General features: G+C 49.7%; 1 protein-coding gene across 2 annotated transcripts in view; it reads right to left on the reverse strand.

The window, feature by feature from the left end:
• Positions 1-250: 250 nt before the first annotated feature.
• Positions 251-17,776, reverse strand: part of SIDT1 (SID1 transmembrane family member 1) — a 46,485-nt gene continuing 28,959 nt past the window's right edge. The window contains exons 11-26 of one of the 2 annotated variants that reach the window (XM_086768197.1): positions 15,234-15,305; positions 14,096-14,244; positions 13,397-13,470; positions 12,780-12,846; positions 12,032-12,105; positions 11,335-11,458; positions 10,148-10,265; positions 9,025-9,161; positions 7,240-7,348; positions 6,822-6,836; positions 5,990-6,066; positions 4,801-4,847; positions 3,883-3,988; positions 3,442-3,552; positions 2,602-2,715; positions 251-1,751 (exon numbers count right to left, since the gene is read on the reverse strand). In XM_086768197.1, the coding sequence (XP_086624323.1) occupies positions 1,689-1,751; positions 2,602-2,715; positions 3,442-3,552; positions 3,883-3,988; positions 4,801-4,847; positions 5,990-6,066; positions 6,822-6,836; positions 7,240-7,348; positions 9,025-9,161; positions 10,148-10,265; positions 11,335-11,458; positions 12,032-12,105; positions 12,780-12,846; positions 13,397-13,470; positions 14,096-14,244; positions 15,234-15,305 (1,457 nt within the window). In that variant the 3' untranslated portion in view covers positions 251-1,688. The remainder of the gene's footprint in view (positions 1,752-2,601; positions 2,716-3,441; positions 3,553-3,882; positions 3,989-4,800; positions 4,848-5,989; positions 6,067-6,821; positions 6,837-7,239; positions 7,349-9,024; positions 9,162-10,147; positions 10,266-11,334; positions 11,459-12,031; positions 12,106-12,779; positions 12,847-13,396; positions 13,471-14,095; positions 14,245-15,233; positions 15,306-17,776) is intronic. The other variant, XM_086768285.1, reaches the window with a different exon arrangement.

The raw sequence follows: 17,776 nt of genomic DNA on the forward strand, positions 1-17,776 counted from the left end.
CCCTCTCTTCACTCTGCCAAAGAGGCTACAGTGACAACCAAGAGTGTCTGTTCTTTGCTCCAGTTAGCCCCACAAAGGCTATTTGGTTAAGAGAACAAGCAGGTCATGTGTACTAATGCTCAGGAAACTGTTTGTAAGGCTCCTAAGGATGACAGCAACCGTGTGACACCACTGTGCACCCCTCTGCCCCGAGTGCTCTCTTTGCAGCTGCTGAGAGCTGGAACAAGAATAATTCAGATCAACCTGCAGAGCAGGGAGTCAAGAACATTCATTTTATTGCCCATCTTGATAAACTCCAACTTAGGGAAAAAAATAAATAAGAACCAGCTAATGCAAAACCTTTCTAGGAGATGCAGACTTCTCAAAGTTGAAGATTACCAGAGTCTTCTGCTTCGGTAAGCACAAGTGGAATGGAGTCCTTTGCACCACAGGGTACATGCACATACATCAAAGGAAAAATGCTCATTGACAAGAATAAGGACAGCAGGCCTCAAAGAATACTTTTTAATTCAAAATTAGCAAAATAGGTCACATTTTAGATGCAAGGCCTGAAATAATTCACACCTTATTCTTGTTTATTAAATAACTGAAAATTCAGGAAGAATGCAGAAGCTATTTTAAAACTTATTTCAGATGCAGAAGAGTTGGAGACGAAAGAAGCTTGGTCCAGATCTTTAGCTAAAGAACTCAACCCCAACTGCCCCAAAACCTCCTCCACACCCCCAGCCCACAAGGGAAGCAGCTTGGCCAAGTTTGCCCAAAGCAAGCTTGTGGGAGGAGAAAGTCTAGGCAGCCTCCCTCTTCCACCCTGCCCCTTTAGCACGGCCAGGCAGCAGGAGCCAAGGAACTACCCAGCACGGCACCATCTCTCTTAGGGTCACTTGAGGACAGCGCTGGTGGTGCTGTGAGGGAGACCAGCACACTGACAGCACAGGAGCTGCCAGAGAGAAGTAAGCCTGTTCAATATGCGTAAGTGAGAGAGGCTGCAAGAGCAAGGCAGGAGGTTCTGCCTCTGGCAGAGCATTCATGGGCAGCTCTAGACCATCATCTCCCTCCAACACTGCAGTTCCTTGGACTTCTTTCTCTTGTTACCATGGCTCCCCACCAGCTACAAGAGGAGCCTCTCCAACAACAACAAAAAAAAATAGTTCCCCACTGCCACCTCAGCTTGGAGTCCTTTGCTCACTCGGTGGCTGTGAGTCAGGAACCAAATGCTCTCCCCATGCTGCTGAAGGGACTCCCGGAGGGCAGCAGCCTGCAGGGTGGAGGCGTTGGCTGCCGATGCAGAGGAGCTGCATTGCGCTTCTCAAGCCTGCTCACCAGAAAGGAAGCAGAGCACATCAGCAGAGAGGAACGGAAGGAAAGGTCTCAAACACATCTCCCCTTTCCCCCCGTCTTCATTGGCTCCAGGCACCCACTGCACCTACAAGCCACAGGGCTGGGCGCCAGCCTCAGCCACTGGGTCATGTCTGCCCAGAGGGTGCGGTGGGAAAGCAGCAAATGTCATCCTCCCTCCTGGTCCCGCCTCAGTTACCGCAGCACCCCTTCATGCTTGCTGTGGGATCCGGCTCCCCTGCTCCTATGGGGTTGTCCACCACAGAAGCAAGCTCATTTCCCACAGATGCTGGTGGCTCAGTGCCTTTGGCTGAGCAATTTGGGACACCTCCACACCCCTGTCCCCTGGGGACTCAGAACACCGGGATCTTGTCCCTCCGCACCGCATCCAGGTCATCATCCAGGGTCAGCAGGACCTGAGGAGGAAAGCATGAGGCAGCTTCAGGTCCCACTGGCCAGCCCACAGCTGGGGAGAACAACCAGCTCTGGATGGCATTTCATCACAGGGCGTCCACCTGGGCCACATTTCCAGCATGTACAGGAGTCACCACAGCAACCCATGTGTCAGACTAACTCTGTTTCTGTAGCACTTCCAGCAAGTCACTCTGGCACCACTGCTGACAGATAGCTCTGCCTACAGTGCTGCAAGGACCTGAGCAGGCAATCGTGCCCCAACCATGATGGAGACGCTGCTTGTAAACTGGTCCCTCATCACTAGCCTCTGAAGAGCCATCCAGGAGGCCACAGGGTGGGAATTGCTCGACCACGGTTCATGGCATTGCACATGACCCCATCACAGGGGATGCCTCCACCTTTCCCACCACACAGACCATCAGGCCTGAAAAGAGGTACCAAGGAGAGGAGGACAGGAGTAAACTATGGAAGTGAGGCAAAGCCCAGGAGTGAGCTAAGCTCCACATCAGTGACCCTGCTGCCTAGGTCAAAGGGAGTAGGGTCCCATCCTGGGAGTGACTCACACCCATGAGGGCTGGTCAGAGCAGCAGGCCCTCAACTTTCCCCAACAGATGTGTGACCCATAGCCCCAAAGGGAATTTGAGGCCAGGAGGCACAGGGAGCAGCCAGACAAATTAGAAAGCCTGATCCCTGATCCCCCTATGAAGGATATATGGAGGCAGAGCCAAGCAGAGGACTTGGGGCACTTCTTTGGGGTCTGAGGGCAGCCGCAGCTCCATGCGGATAGAAGGACAACAAGGAAGAGGAAAGTGTGAGGCCATATAGCAGAATGGGAGGCTCAGTAGGACTCACCAGAAAGGAGAAGAACAAGGCAGCTGCAGAGAGGAAGTGCCAGACATCATGGTCATCAAAGAAACCCAGCAGGATGCAGGGCCGGTTCTTTTCCCGGGACTCTGCTGGAGTCTCCTAGGGGAGCAGGCAGGAGGTCAGGACCTGATATCCACTCATACAGAGCCCTGATCGGCCACGCTGGACTCTCTGGAGATTGCCCCGTCTTAACGCTCCGTGTAGGAGCCAGGAAAAAGCGCTGTACTAGCCAGACATGCGGCGAGACCAGGGCAGGAACACAATGTCATACTTAGACCTGGAGATAGATCTGGGGCCACAACCCACAGCCAGGGGGAGCCCTCTGATCGCCACATCCGACGAGCTGCATAGCACAAGCTGCACAGCCTCCACCAAACCACCCTGCAGCAAGCCCCCCACTTCCATGGAGACAGACATGGTAACTTGTTAGAACGCATCCAGTCAGGATTTAAGAACCTCCCAGGCCACGGACAGCCTCCACAAGCCCAGGCAGGTTCTCTCCCGTTGGCCATCTGCACGAGGAAGAAGTCTTCCATCCAGCACTGGTCAGGATTTGCCCAGTTTTGCTTTCAGATCTCCAGCTCCTCCTCTCTCACCTGATGAGGACCAGTCACCTCCCAGATCACCTGAGTCATAAATAGTCTCTCCACAACTACATGCAGTCTTTCGGGGCTCAGCACAGCCTCCCAGTCTGCTGAAGGAGTTAAACCCTTTCAGCTCTCCAGGAAGCAGCCCAAGACTCCTCCTCAGAGTATTTTCTGGGTAAAACAAACAGGAAGGAAAGATGACAAGAGACAGGGATGAACAGTGAAAGGGCAACCTTACCTCCCAGCTGCTGAGGGTCTGGAAAAAGAAGTAGAGAGCGGCTGCCCACACCACTGCTGTGGCCACAATGCAAAACAGGGGGATAGGCAGGAGCTTCTCAGAGCTGCGGAGCTGCAGACAGGGACATAGCCTCACAACACGTCCTGAGTTCTTCCCCGGGGCCAGAGCCACACACAGGGCTGACACGCCAGCCTGGACCATCTGCACCTGCAAAGGGGTGTCTACCCCAGGGAGACACAGCCCAGCCACCCCCAAGATGGCTATACACCATCCCTCCCCAACACCAACACCTTGTCCCACCCTGAGCCCCGTCACAAAAGGTTCCTCTACATCCCTCTGCAGCACTACAGGAACCCAAACTGCAGCCAGAGAAGAGGCCGGCCCACCCCTTCCCCTTTGGAGACAGGCAGCCCAGAGATGGCTACAGCTGCCTCCCTTTACCTTCATGATGATGTAGAAAGCCAGATACAGCAACAGGTTACAGATAAAGATCCCAAGGATGTAGGAGGCGAAGTCTCTGGGCCGATATAGCAGCCCAAAGATAGCACTGAAAGAGAGGGAAGAAGGAACATTAGACAGACTCTTTCACTGGGGACAGGGTACATCCCCAAACTGACAGCCACTCCCTGCCACCTCCAGACCACAACAACATTGCCAGAGCCTCCCAGTTCCCTTGAGGAAATGCTCCCTGCTGAGCAAACTCAGCCATGGTCAGCTGCTAAGAGCAACTGGAGATCCCAGAGGACAGGCAAGTTGCTTCCAACCCATGGCCTAATGCATCTCACTCAGCAGGAGTTCACCCCAGACCTGTACATTTAGCAGAAGACATGTCCCTGAGAAGCAGCTCTAGTGAAAAGCAAGCACTTGGGGCAATGATTTTAGGTCTCATGCAAGAGCTGATCCCTCCCATCCATGCAGTGAGTGCTGAGACAGGCTCTGTGACTGTGACTAGCAAGCACCTGTCAAGTCTCCTGCACCTTGGCTGTGCCAGAGACCTCCCAGCTACATGGGAAGCACGTGTACAGCACAATGCAGCACTGCAGTACCAGGCCAGCCCCACACAAGCTCGCTCAGACACAAGCCAAGAGAGAGCACCAGCTGAAACACTTAGGAATGCCTCACGTAGCTCTGTAGGGCTGCACTGCATCCTGTAGTGCTGCACTGCATCCTGTGGATCTGCCTTCCGTCAGCGCTTATCAAATCAAGCGCCTTGCAAAAATGTGCTAGAAGGGCCCCAGCAAAGAATGATTGCACAGACACTGCTGTGTTTCCCCATCACTTCAGGCCACCTGCGCGTCAATACCGAATCCTGCTGCCCATGTGCACAAGCATGAAAGACACCAACACCCCACTACTTACAAAGACCAGTTGACCAGATTTCCAACAATGAGCAGCACCATCCTGTCCTGAAGAGAAGACACTGATCATCATATGAAAGCAGAAGAAAATGAAAGAAGAAAAAAAAAAAAAAAAAGAAAAGAGGCCTTAGCCTCAGAAGTTCAGGATATCATTATGTGAGGATTTGGAGTCTGGTTCCTGCAAACACACATGCACCTGGCTCTGAAGTTTGCTCTGCAGGAGCTGCTCTGGCCCTCACAGATGTGAACAAAGTGTTGCAAAGAGGAGACTAAACATCTGGGAAAAAAAAGGACAGCCCAGCACTTAAGGATCAGCCTCAGGAGGTTCTGCAAATCCTTTGACTGTTTTCACTGTTTTTCTAGTTAGATTCCTTCCCTCTCATTATTTTACAGAAAAACTATTGCACAGACCAAGGACATGCTGGAAAGAGGCAGCAGGGGAAGCTTTGGATAGCATCCTGCACATATCCACAGAGCTTTTTTTTCACCCATCTCACCGTTAGCTAGGGACGCACTTTAACTACAGCATGCAGAAGGGTCACATCTGTGGGGCATGCGCATTTATCCTTACAGTTGCTCTCATGATGTAGCTATTTCAGGCTGGCCAGGTTTACTTTATGCCTGAGTGCACTCATTTTCCTTGCAAAACACAGAATTTGGAGATGGGAGAATAAATTTTAAAAGACTAACAAAAAGAGGATGCTCATGGATAAAAACATCATTTGGCTTCAAGCCCTAATTAGTGCTCTGTGCCAAGAAGCAAGCAATCAGTGGGACACAAGGTAACAGCTACCATTTCTTAATTTTCTGTCTGCCCTGAGGTGCTGTAAAAAGAGCAATAGCTATTGCTTAAGCCACAGAACCAAAGCAGTCACTACCCTTCCAGAAAGGCTGTGCTGCACAGAGCCTCATACCCCTTCCTTGAACAGATGCTCCCAGAGAGCAAGAGCAAAGGCAGATCCTATCATGCTGGTCTCGCCTTTGCTCTGATGTTTTATTCATCAAGCCTATCAGGGGAGGCCTGAGAGTTGGGGTAAACTGCTCCAGCAGAAATCTGCACTTACCCAAACATTCTGGGAGCGGGGAAGCAGGGACTGGCACTTTTTCAAATAGCCACAACTCCTTCCTCTGCACATCACTTAGAAAGTGAGCAACCGCTGAGGAAGGTGCCAAGATGAGAAATCACCTACCATGTACATTGGTCGACTGCACTGCTGGATACAGTCCGTGTACAGCACCATCGCTGCCCGTCGAAATATCCCCAAGTCTGTCAAAGAGGAGGTTAAAAAGCCAGAACAGTCAGATGTGTGAGTGCCAAAATGCCTACAGGGGAAAGATGGAGACACCCACTGGCTGACAACAGAGAACTCAGCCTGCAGATGGCCAGGGTGTCAACAGATTCACCTTTTGCCCAGAGCAGTCTCTGCTGAGCAAAAGGGCAGCCACCACAGCGTGTGGATGGCATTTGGCCAGAGTGACAGGTTAAAAAAAAAAAAAATTCATCCCTTTGCCACTGGCACTACCCAGAAGTCAAACAGGCCCTGACTGTACACGTAAACAGTAAGGCTGTCTTTCCAATCACATCTCTGGAGGAGATGTGTGTGCAGGAAGAGGAAAAGCACCTTCCATGGAACAAACTCCTAGAGCAGGAAGACAGGAGAAACTCATCCCTCAGCCGGGCCTAGAAGGGCAGAGTGCTTTCAAAATCATTGCAGAAGTTTCACTGGAGAGTCATCAGTGGCAGTGGGGTTGGACAGACATGCATGCACATACACGCCCCTCTTCAGCAATAAATGTGAAGCTTAAAGAGGCTCCTGCACTAAGATGAGAGCCCTCCTGTGCTGTATCACCCCCTCCTGCCAAGGAACAGGCCTGGCAGTGCTCCTGGCAAACTGACTTCACTTCTCAAGAGCCAACCCGAGGTGGCACACGAGCCTGCCTCCCCATACACACCCATGCACCCCCAGCTGCGATGCCGCTGCTCAATCAGTTCAGAGAAAAATGAGAGCTGCTGACAGTTACCTGACTCAGGGCCATCTGAGGCAGACAGGAGCAGAAGAGGAAGGAGAAATAAGTTTGTAAGCAGAGCACAAGAGACAGGTTTCCCACCAGACCTTCTCCCCTCTCAGTGCATGACAGGGTTTTATGTAGCTCATGGCTCTGAGCACAGCACTAGGGAGAGCTGCAGCCGAAGGACAAGCTCCCTCCAAGCCCAGCTCTTCTGCCACCACAGAGCAGACAGGTCCTGCTGACTCCCACGAGTCTGGGAAGCAGCAGCACAAGGACTCCAGAGGCTACGAGCAGCATCAGATGAATGAGAGGACAGTATAACCCAGAACACAAGCACAGGCCATGGGACTGTGCTCACAGACACACTGCACAGACACTCACGCAGACACCCGCACACCCGAGAGCAAGGTGGTTCAGTCACAGCACTTACCGATCTTGAAGCGGCCCATGTAGTAGATCTGGGTGCTGAGAGCCAGTGAGGCCAAAACATGGATCATTGAGAAAATGACCCAAAACCACATGTCATTTTTTCCAAATACCTGAAAGCAGATATATTAAAAGCAAACTGAGCCCTGTTATCAGCAGGCTGATCCTTTTCTCTCCTACGTCACTATGGGGCATTAGACAACCTCACTGAACATGGAAGAGAAACTCCTAAATCTTCCAACCCCAAAACAGATCTATAAATCCAAACAGAGTCCAGAGAAGCAAGATGAGCTCAGCACTTCTGGAGGAGAGCATTCTTTCTGGACACCCCTTCAGACAAGAACGACAGCTTGGAGAGACTGCATTTGCCCCAGGGAGCAGAAACACAGAATCTCCCTGTTGAGGTGGACAGCAGCTCTCCAGCCAGGAGCTGGATTTTTACTAAAGCAGTCAGGGAACCAATCGTTACTTTAACAAGTGCATCATAGTAGACCAAAAAGGACAAAGCTGCTCTACAGACAATTGCACTTATTTCACACTTTCACTTTATTTAAGGACTGTCAGTGACCTACAAAGGCAGGTTAATGCTATATTAAAACTTTAATTTTTCAGTTATACGTTAAGGAGTCCAGGAACTCTGGTCTGCCATCAGGCCATGACCGCACACTCCCCTCCTCTGGGGCACAGCACATGCCTGAACATGTCTTTTGGGGAGGAGGGGAAGCAAGCAGAAAAGCCACCTCTGCATGAATGGAGCAAAGGAGACATGCAGTTTATAAGCTTTACTCTACAGCTTCAAAACATTCCACAAGAAAGAAATATAGCAGCCCATAATGAAACCCCAGTGTTTTGAACCTGGGGGTGCGCAGATCTACCACAGCTACCAAGAGATTCTTGGGAAGTCCCAAGTTCACCAGCTGCTCCTGCATGCCTTATCCCAGAGTCTCCTACTCAGAGACCTTCACAGAATCAATTGTTATTCCGCGTTATGTCAGGTAGTGACGGGCTGACAGCCTGCTGGGACCCAGCTGCTAGTTCAGAGCAAGAATTCAATGGACTTTGCCTGCTTACTGACAAATGAAACCAAAATCTCCAAAAAAAAGAGAAGCAGAGACCTTCAAGGTAAAGCACAGGATGGGGATTCAGGCAAGCCTAGCTCCATACCTGCAGTTCTATGAGCAAAGAGGCAAAGCCCTGTACCAGCCTGACCTGTCAGTGAATACTGCTGCACAAGAGCAACCCTCTTGTGATTCCTTCTGTTTCAGTGCCTTTCTATAGGCAGGTACTCCAGAAACTTGCCCAGGAGCCCCTCAGCCATTATCCTAGCCCTGCACCTCTCCAAAGACAGCAAGGCTAACCGCAGGAGCTGCAACCAGCAACACAGAGTTTTCCAAAGGGGAGACAGAGGCACAAGCAATCAGGTAGAGGACACTTGACTTGGCAGCTCAGCCAGCCTCACCACCCTCCTCCAAAGTGAGCCACCCCACAGGAGACCAGCTGCATGCTTAGTCACAGACACCTGGATGCATGAATTTCTCCTCTTGAGGACATGTGATGGACAAAGCCCGAAAAGGAGCCTACATAGAGAAAACTGCTCTGCTCTTCCCCTTCCTGCAAGCCCAAGGGAAGGGAGGAGGAAAACCCAAGTGTACTAGGAATCCAAATGCTAGCAGCTGCTCAACACACTCTTATCCTATCCCATTACTCTCCCCAGTCATTCACCCACTTAAGCTATGTTCCCAGCCATACCATCTCCTCAGAGAAGCAGGTAGGTAAGAGGGAGCCATACCACTCCAAGGACGGCCAGACAGATCACCACAGCAAACGAGGCATAGGCAGAGTAGGCACTGGCATTGATGTCTGGGTGGCGGGTCTGGTAGAGCTTGAGCATGCACAGTCCTGCAATCATGTACATGAAGGAGGTGTCTATGGAGGGAGCACAACAGAGACAGTTAAAACAGGTACTGTGCTAGGAGGCTGAGAAAGCTGCTCCAAGCACACAAAGAAGTGCAGCAGCAGGGCCAAATGCAAGGCTGGCAGGCACAAACCCCTGATGCTGCACTACATTGTACAGCACTTTGTGCTTTGCCATCTTGCAGCACATCTACTATGCTCCGGGACAACAAAACCCAAAGGGGCGCAGAAAAAAGTGCCCAACACTGTGCAGCACAGAAACAGGCAGGGAATCACAGAATGATTGATGTTAAAAGGAATCTCTGGATGTTGTCTGGTCCAACACCCTCTGGTATGAGAGGGTGAAGGGCTGTCCAGGACCATGTCCAGTCAGGCTTTGAATATCTCCACAGAAGGGGACTTCACAACGTCTATGGGCAACCTGTTCAGTCTTTGATGACCCTCAAAGTTGTTGGTTTTTTTTAAATAAATAAATAAAAAATAATTTCCTGTGTTCAGAAGGAGTCTCCTGTGTTTTAATCTGTGGCCATTGCCTCTTCTGTCACTGGGCATCACTGAGAAGAGCCTGGCTCACTCATCTTCATTCCCTCTCATAAAGTATTTACGCACATGGACAAGATCGTGCCTGACTCTCCTCTTCCCCAGGAAGGCAAAGAAGCCCACAGAGAAACAAGTTTCCACTGAGATGGCACTCAGAGGCTTCCTAGGCTTGAGCACTCTGCTGCTTAGGTTAGCACTTACTATCTTCAAACACTGAGCTGCAAAAGCAAAGGGAGATCTTGCCAACAGGGCACTACCAGAGTCCCAAGGTCTGGAGAGGAGGCTGAAATGTGTTAGTCTCCAGCATCCAAAGCCTCACTGCCTCCTGAGCCCTGGAACAGTCAGACTCCAGGGAGGTCTGCAAGGGTGGACAGATCAGAAAGTCCAGCAACTCAGCAGGAGACAGAGCACAGGAAACCCTACCTCCAGCTCAAAAGGAGAAAGGAAACTCAGCTTACCAAATTGGAAATTGGAGTAATTGGGGCAGACGTGATAACAGGCACTGAGCACCCCTTCCATCATCAGAGCGATGCCCATAGCATAAAAGAGACCAAAGTGCTTTGGGATCCCATAGTCCTGGAAGAGACCAGAGCTGTACAGTAAGTACCCTTCCTGTCCTGATGACAAATGAGCTTCCACTCTTCATCACTTCATCCCTCCTAACCCCTACGCATGTCCTTCAGTCACCAGTGCAGCACAGTGTGCTGTGTGCAGCCATAGGCCCCGCATTTAGCCACACTGCATAGCCAGGTGAATCCAGAGGCAGCAAAATCAAGCTAATCACACAGAAACTTCTCGTCTGAAGACCCCAGTGTCTTGGTACTGACATCTTGAGACTAAAAAAAAATCTGTCCTGTACCTTGTGCCATGCTACATCCTGCCCAAATTGAGAGAGCACCGGGGACCCAGAATAGCAGTCTTGCTCCTGTGGTCAGTAGGGGGTTAGAAACACCTGAGGAGCAGAGCCCATCAGCCCAGGTGAAAAGGCATATCCATCAGGATCCAGCTGAGATTTCATCTGAAAACCATAAGCAGCAGACCCTTTAACTGCTAAGGCCTTTACTTGCTACCAAGCCAGTGAAAACAGAGCTGTTTGTCTCCACAAACTACCAGCACCACTGCCCACAGAGCTGCAGGTTTCTCCTTCCTCTCCCAGAAGATACTGAAGAGACTGCAGAAGCTTTGGTGATAAGCAGCTCTGCTTCAGAGCCAGAAGCAGCCAAATTCCTCTGGGTTACTGTAGGCAGCGCTATTCCTTCTTGCTAACAGGAGTGCCAAGAAGGAACTCTTCATTGTTTAAGACAAATTAAACCTCACTATAAACAAAAGCATCTCAGAACACTCCTACTGCACCAGTTCCTTCACAGTGAGCACTGGAGGAAAAGTCACAGCCACGGGAACTGTTCCTCTACTCATCTCCCTGTCTTCACAAGCCTGGGCTGGCTCATACTGTAAGCAGCAAAGTACTGGGATGTGCAAGAAAGTAAGTGTCCCACTTAAACCCTTTTTCAGGGGAGTGGAAAAAGACAAGGATTGAATCCTCCAGCAAGGAAGGCAAATGGAAATCCACTGTGTATCACTCTGGTTTTCAAGTTCTCCTTGTCCTTCCTCCCCCCATTCAGCATCATGCAACCATGCTTCCTACCAGGGTATAGACATCTTTCATCTCCATGGCCCGACGGTGCAGAATGTCCCTGCGCAACACAATGAGGAGGAAAAGAAAACCCAGCAGCATGTGGCCCACATTGCTGAGGACATTGTTGAAGGCACTGCAGGGAAAAAACAAGGTTTAAGACAAAGGCAGTACAGCAGCAGGAAGCTGAACCCTGGGCCACGATAAGCTGAACCCATTTTGCTCCCCCACCACCATCCTCCACCTCTGCAGCCAACAAACACTTGCCAGTTTTACACCCCGGATGACAATTTTATGTTGAGTAGTTCACCTGCCCCAGTGGATTTAACACTTTCTCTGTGAGATTCGCAACTCTGGGCTTTCTTTGCACTCCCACACTAGTTCAGAGAAATGCTTCACTGAAAGGACTGATTTGAACTTCTTTGCAGAGCTGCTGCTCCTTGGATACAAGTGAAAGTGTCCAAAAGAGCACAGGAGTACCCCATAAGTTTGCCAGGGGAACCCAGGTACCACATGTTCCTGGGTACACGTGTCTCACTGCAACACAAAGCCACTGTTGAGCAAAACAGAAAGCTCCAAGTCCTAAACTCTCAGCAGTCTTATCAACACAGTTACTGTGAGTCTGGTAAGGACAAAATCCTGACCTGGGCACAGCACAAACACTCAGGAGGCACGAGACAGTAATGCAGTGACCGCAGGGTTCACTCACCTCAGCACTCCAAGGGGATGGGCACACAGAAAGTTGTAGTAGCAGATGTCCTGATTGCCTGTCACGTTCACTACCTGGACAGAGAGGAGGTGGGAGACCTGATATTAGCAAATCCTCCTTGTTCCGGGGAGTTTGCTTCATGCAAACACTGCATGTACACAAGGTGTACCAGGACACAGCCCAGCTCTAGCACTGGCATAGGGGAATACTGACATCTACAACTGAAACATTTTCGGGGGACATGATGATTTGCCATGGGCCACACTTCTGGCAACAGTCTTTAGAGGAAACATATTGCATGCTCTTGACCCCATCATTAATAAATCTGCTTGCAGATACCTGAGTAACAGAAGGACAGCAAGGATGGGGCAGGGAGAAGGGAGAAGTCACTCATACCACAGCAAACCCTACTTGCTTTCACTTGTCTTTTAGAGGTAACAGCAGATTCCTCCTGCCTCTAAAATGAAACAGGTCCCAAATGAGACATTAGATGAGCAGGAAAACAGCTGTACTCCCGCTTCCCGAGCAAAAAATAGCAGAACTGCAAGCTCAGCGAGCCAAGCCAGTAGCAACGCTCAACACATGCTGCAGAAAGAACAGCTAAGGTAAACTGCTCCTCAGACAGAGCAGGATTCCTGTGTGATCCTAGCTTCACTGCAACTGTCATCCTTACACCATGCAACCACAGATCAAGTTTAAAGGCACGAGTATCCGAACACTGGGGACAGCCACATAGAGCCCAACGCACCGTCTGGTAAGTGATGACAAGCTGGATGACTGGCAGGGCATAAAACACTGCAATGGTGATGATGTTCCTGCGGAGAGGAGACAGCAGCAGTGGTTACACACACACCAAAACAATTGGAGCACACCCAGGACACAGCCCCCACAGCGCTTGTGGAGGAATGCGTACACCTCAGTGCCCAAGGGCACAGACTCTGCTCTCCCAACCGGAGCTTTATACCCCTGGTTATGATCTCCTGAAGCAGAAGAGCAAACATGCTAATGCAAACAGGAGGCAAATGCTCAGGGCACAAGAAAAGCCAGGATGTGGACCACAAGCTCATGTGTTTGAGTGTCTGTTTCTCCCCTTCCCCAGTATGTTCTAGTGCACCAGTTGTTACCACATTTCAAAGCAATTATGTAAATCATTGCCAGGATCATGTGTGCACTGGTCTACAAATACCCTTATTTGAAGGTATATGGGATGCGCAATTACTGGTTGCAACAAGGTCAGAATGCATAACAGGATGTCTCAAAGACTATCCTCAGGTCTAAAGTATGGTTCAGAAGAAGGGCATGGGGATAGACTCCACAACCAGAGACTGGGTCTAGAGCTTGGGCCTTACCAGTTTGTGTTCTTACCAGAAATAGATTTTGTATTTTTTGCTGACAATCCTTCGGTCCTTCCTGGACAAGTCTGATAGGTAGAGGAACACCTAAAACATCAGTGGGTGGAGAAAGAGGGAAGAAACCAGAAAAGAACTAATGAAGACTACAGAAGCCAGAAGATCTTGACCTATTTGGACAATATGCAGCTTGGTGCTATTTGGACCATTTTTTATGCAGCAAGCTCACTGGGTCCCTTGATTCTGTGGGGAATAAGTTCTGCAAAATCCTCGAACCTCCAGGAATGGCTCTTACCATAAGAAGTACCACGGAGTGACAAAAGGAGGCAGTTTCAGAGCTGCCAGCTTAAAACTACTCTGTATACTACTCTTACCAGAGTCTCACTCTTACCAGATAACTGCCTACTATTGCACATTACTTTCTTCCTATGCTGTCCCACCTCCTTGGGCTTTCTGGGACACTATGGGCTTCTTCCTCCTTTCTCAAAAGTCCAATACATTCTAATTTTCCATATTAAATCACTCATTTCAGCAGCACCCTTAGCACAGCAGGAAAACTTTCTAGACTCTGAAGCAGCACATTCGGCTTTATTAGATTAAATCCACCTAAAAGGGAAGTGGAAACTTAAAAATCCTGGCAAGTGACTAGTGCTGGTCCTGGCCCGGATGTGTCCATGGCCCAGCATCACAGTCACAGCTGCAACACCAGCTGTACCTTAGTGCGGATGACATTCTTATCACTTTCAATTTCTGGCATGGTGTCAAAGTCACTCTCCTCCTCCACAGAACTGTCTGTGTCAGAACCAGCTGGCAGCCCACACGCAGGGGAAGACAACTGCCGTCCACCACTGGAGCTTGATTCATCTGGAACAGAGTGGGGAGAAGGAAACAGGCAGGATAAAGGCCGAATTCCTTTATGCACAGCCACAAGAAAGTTGCCCCAGATATCAGCAGCAATCTGCTGGGTCAAGTTGATACAGCCATTTCAGGGAACAGGTCTTTTCATGATCACAAACCTTTCTGAAAGTCTCAAATATCAGCTAAGAGCACTTTCAAGGACCATCTTCCCCTCTCTGCAGCATTTTTGTTTTTCCCCAGCTTTTATTCTATTACTTTTCATCCCTAATATTTTCTACTCTTCACTAGCCCAGGCTCTGAAATCTGGAAGTCTAAGACAAGCCAGAAAGCTCTAGTGAAAGCAGGAGACTGTTCAGAAGTCAAAACCAGGCTGACCTATTTAACTTCCAGATTTTATATAAGCTTTATACATAAGCTTTTCTAAAAATATTGTAGAACAAAAGACAAAGAGGAAGAAAGTAAATTTTTCAGAGCAGGCAGAGCATCAGCTTCGCTCCCACTGCACGCACAGTATCGGTCACTTGCAGGTCAGCAGGATCTGCCTGCACTTCCCACTGGCTGGCCAAGCTCCCAGTCAGCCCATTGCCCATACTGGCACAGCAGAACAAAAGTTTCTTCCTTATTTCCCAAATGCTTTTAAAGCATTTCCTTGAGAACTGGAGGGCAGGAGATAGGGAGATGGAGTGGTGGTGCTGAAGCTCCCAACACTTATCAGATGACTGTGGCTTCCTCTAGCTGAGGCTTGACTACATCAAATAACAGACTCTCTGGGCACCTCTTCCAGACATTTGCCACCTTTTTGGTGTAGATTTTTTTCTCTAAAGTGCAACCTGAACCTCTCATGCTAAATTATTTTTTTTTTCCCCAAGTAGCTGCAAGCTGCCACTACAGCAGTTCGCAGCTTTATTCTCTTCTGGCTCTAATGCACCTTAAAGTGCCTTTCCTGGCCCCAGGCAGAACCCTCTCCTTGCCCCCAGTTATGGAAGACACTGTACCGATAGCACCATAGCTGCTTCCCTCAGGGGTGCTGGCTGTGATGGGGTGCGAAGATGTCATAATCCCAGATCCTGCGATGGAAACAGACCCATAAGGACAGTTAGTTTCATATCAGTGCTTCGAAGCACATCTCTGAGGTAAATACAACAGCTTGAAGAGCTGAAGGGGCTTGGGAAAAGCAGCATTTCTCCAAACAGATGGCAGTCTCCCTCTAGAGCATACTGTGCAAAAGGGAAACCTTTGCTTTGCAATGTGAAACAAACCCACTCCCTTCAGCCTCCGTGCACAGGCTGCCGGTTTGTTTGACTCACAAAAGCACAAACCTCCCTCCAGCACACTGTAGAGATCACGTTATGGGGCTGCAAGACTTGACAAATTCTAGAGCAAGTCTGGCAATATTCAGAGCACCCTTCTGAATTTCTAATTCTTCTCCTTTCCCTTCTCAGACATGGATCTATTAAAATATTGCTACCTCCAGTCATCCCTGGAAGTCAGACAGCCTTTGGCAAGGCAGCTGCTACATAGTTTTAACCAAGCAAGGAGAAAGCAAAAAAATGCTCCATGCAAAAAGTGGTCATGATCCTGTGCTGAGGACAAGAGATGTGAGCCTTTGAGGGCTGGGAAGTCCCTGCCTGCCACCCACCCACACACATCCCAGAGAGGTTGCACTGAGACTTTCCCCTCCTGCCTTCACATTCCTTCTTTTTGCCTCTATGGTGGGACTCAGCTGCTGAACTGGCAGCAAACATGTCAGGTAACACAGCCAGCCGAATCCCCTCACTGCGGTCAAATACCCATCTCCCCAGACAGGGGGGAAGCAAGAGTAGCAGGAGCAGGACCATGTCTTCCAGTGATGGCAAACAGCAAGACAGGTCCAGCTGCTTGTAAAGCTTCACCCTCACAGCATCACGTGGCCAGTCAAAGGGACAGAGGACAGTATTTAAAGCCAAGCAACCTTACTTGCAGCAACGGCTAGAGTGGCCTGGCTTCCCAAGCTGCACCTCCGGCTTCCCAGTACCCATTCTGTCCCAAACTGACAGGCACAGGCAGACTCCTTTTTCCAGACAGCAATTCTGGACACTTCTGTAACACCTTGTGTAGGTTTTTATACCATTTCCATTAGCCACATACATAGAGAGCCCCAAAACTTTCTCCTGCCTGAGCCAAATTCCTAGGCAGGGGAGCACCCTTACAGCAATGACATCTGATGTTTCCAGTCCAAATTACTGCTTTCCTTTGACAAGTTCACTGTGCTTGTTGGGCTGTGGGCTAAGACTTGGTCTCCATTTCAGCTTCTCTACCCATCTGCCCCATCCCTCTAACAGCGCAACAAACAGCTCAGAGGAGCATCAGAAGTGGACAACACGGCAGGGACTGAGCACCAGAGGGAAGGCTCTGGCATACCACAGCCCCCTACATGACACCCCTTCAGCCCTGAGCTGGGATTAGCAGGATGTTGTTGTAGGATGCTGCAGGAGCAAAATCTACCTTCTACTTGTCACCTGCTGTGACCCTCCCTCACCTGTGGCAGTTTTCCCTGTTGCTTTAAAGCCATTTGGAAATCCAGATCACGGGGAAGACAGTGAAAGAAGCATTTCCCCATGTTCATGACACCAAGGCACACACACACTTCCTACTCCTGTCGGTCCTGTCCCACAGGGATGCTCCCTCCTTATTTTTAGGTCAGGTTTTATGCTCTCAAGTGACCTGTCAACCTTCTTTTCCAAGTAACCACAGGAAGATTTAGATCTGGACAAAGCAGGATGCCAGGGAGAAGAGGCGCTCTGCCCTGTCTCTAATAGCTGTTTCAGACCCAGCTCACCCACTAATTTCAGTCCCACTCTGCAGAGTCCGAGTGAGTCAGCAAAGTAAATGTACTGCACTAGGTGTGGTTCCTCCAGCTATTGTCTCCACCAGATGGTGATTATGTGGACTGGGAGGTGTCCCATAGGATTTTTAAAAAGTTAACCACAGAAGCCAAGCATAAGATGGGTAACAGGAACAGAGGGGCACATGGAGTTGCAGGATATTCAAAGACAATGGGCAGAGATTGATTGCTCAGCACCTCCATCTATGGTGGGGAAGGGGAAAGGAAAGGGGAGCGATGGAAATGGCAAGACACAGGGGGCACTTTGGAGCAAGAGAAATTCCAGAGGGTGGGAAGAGGAGAAAAAAAAAAAAAAAAAAATTGAGAGAAAGTCAGCACACCCTGGCTGATCTGCAAGACAGGGAAAACGCTAGTTACTGTTTTATAGGCATCAGTCAGACACACACCCCAAAAAGACACAACAAAGGAAGAAACAGCATGTGGATAGGACATAGTTCCTCCCCAGAGGAAAGTATGTAGCTGTGAATGCAGTGCCAGGCATGCGGCATAGAGTATGCAGAAGAGGACAGGTCACAGAAGGAGCAGGTGCCTCTGGGAGGAAACCTGTAAACTGTGAAGGAATTGTGTGCTCCTCTGTCCTTTCACAAGGATGCTGTTCAACAATTCTCCTTGCCCAGCAACCCAGTCCTCTCCCTTCTAGGTCCATGCTAGAGT

This window comes from Chlamydotis macqueenii, chromosome 1 (assembly GCF_036417535.1).
Source record: "Chlamydotis macqueenii isolate bChlMac1 chromosome 1, bChlMac1.mat, whole genome shotgun sequence".
Taxonomy (NCBI): Eukaryota; Metazoa; Chordata; class Aves; order Otidiformes; family Otididae; genus Chlamydotis; species Chlamydotis macqueenii.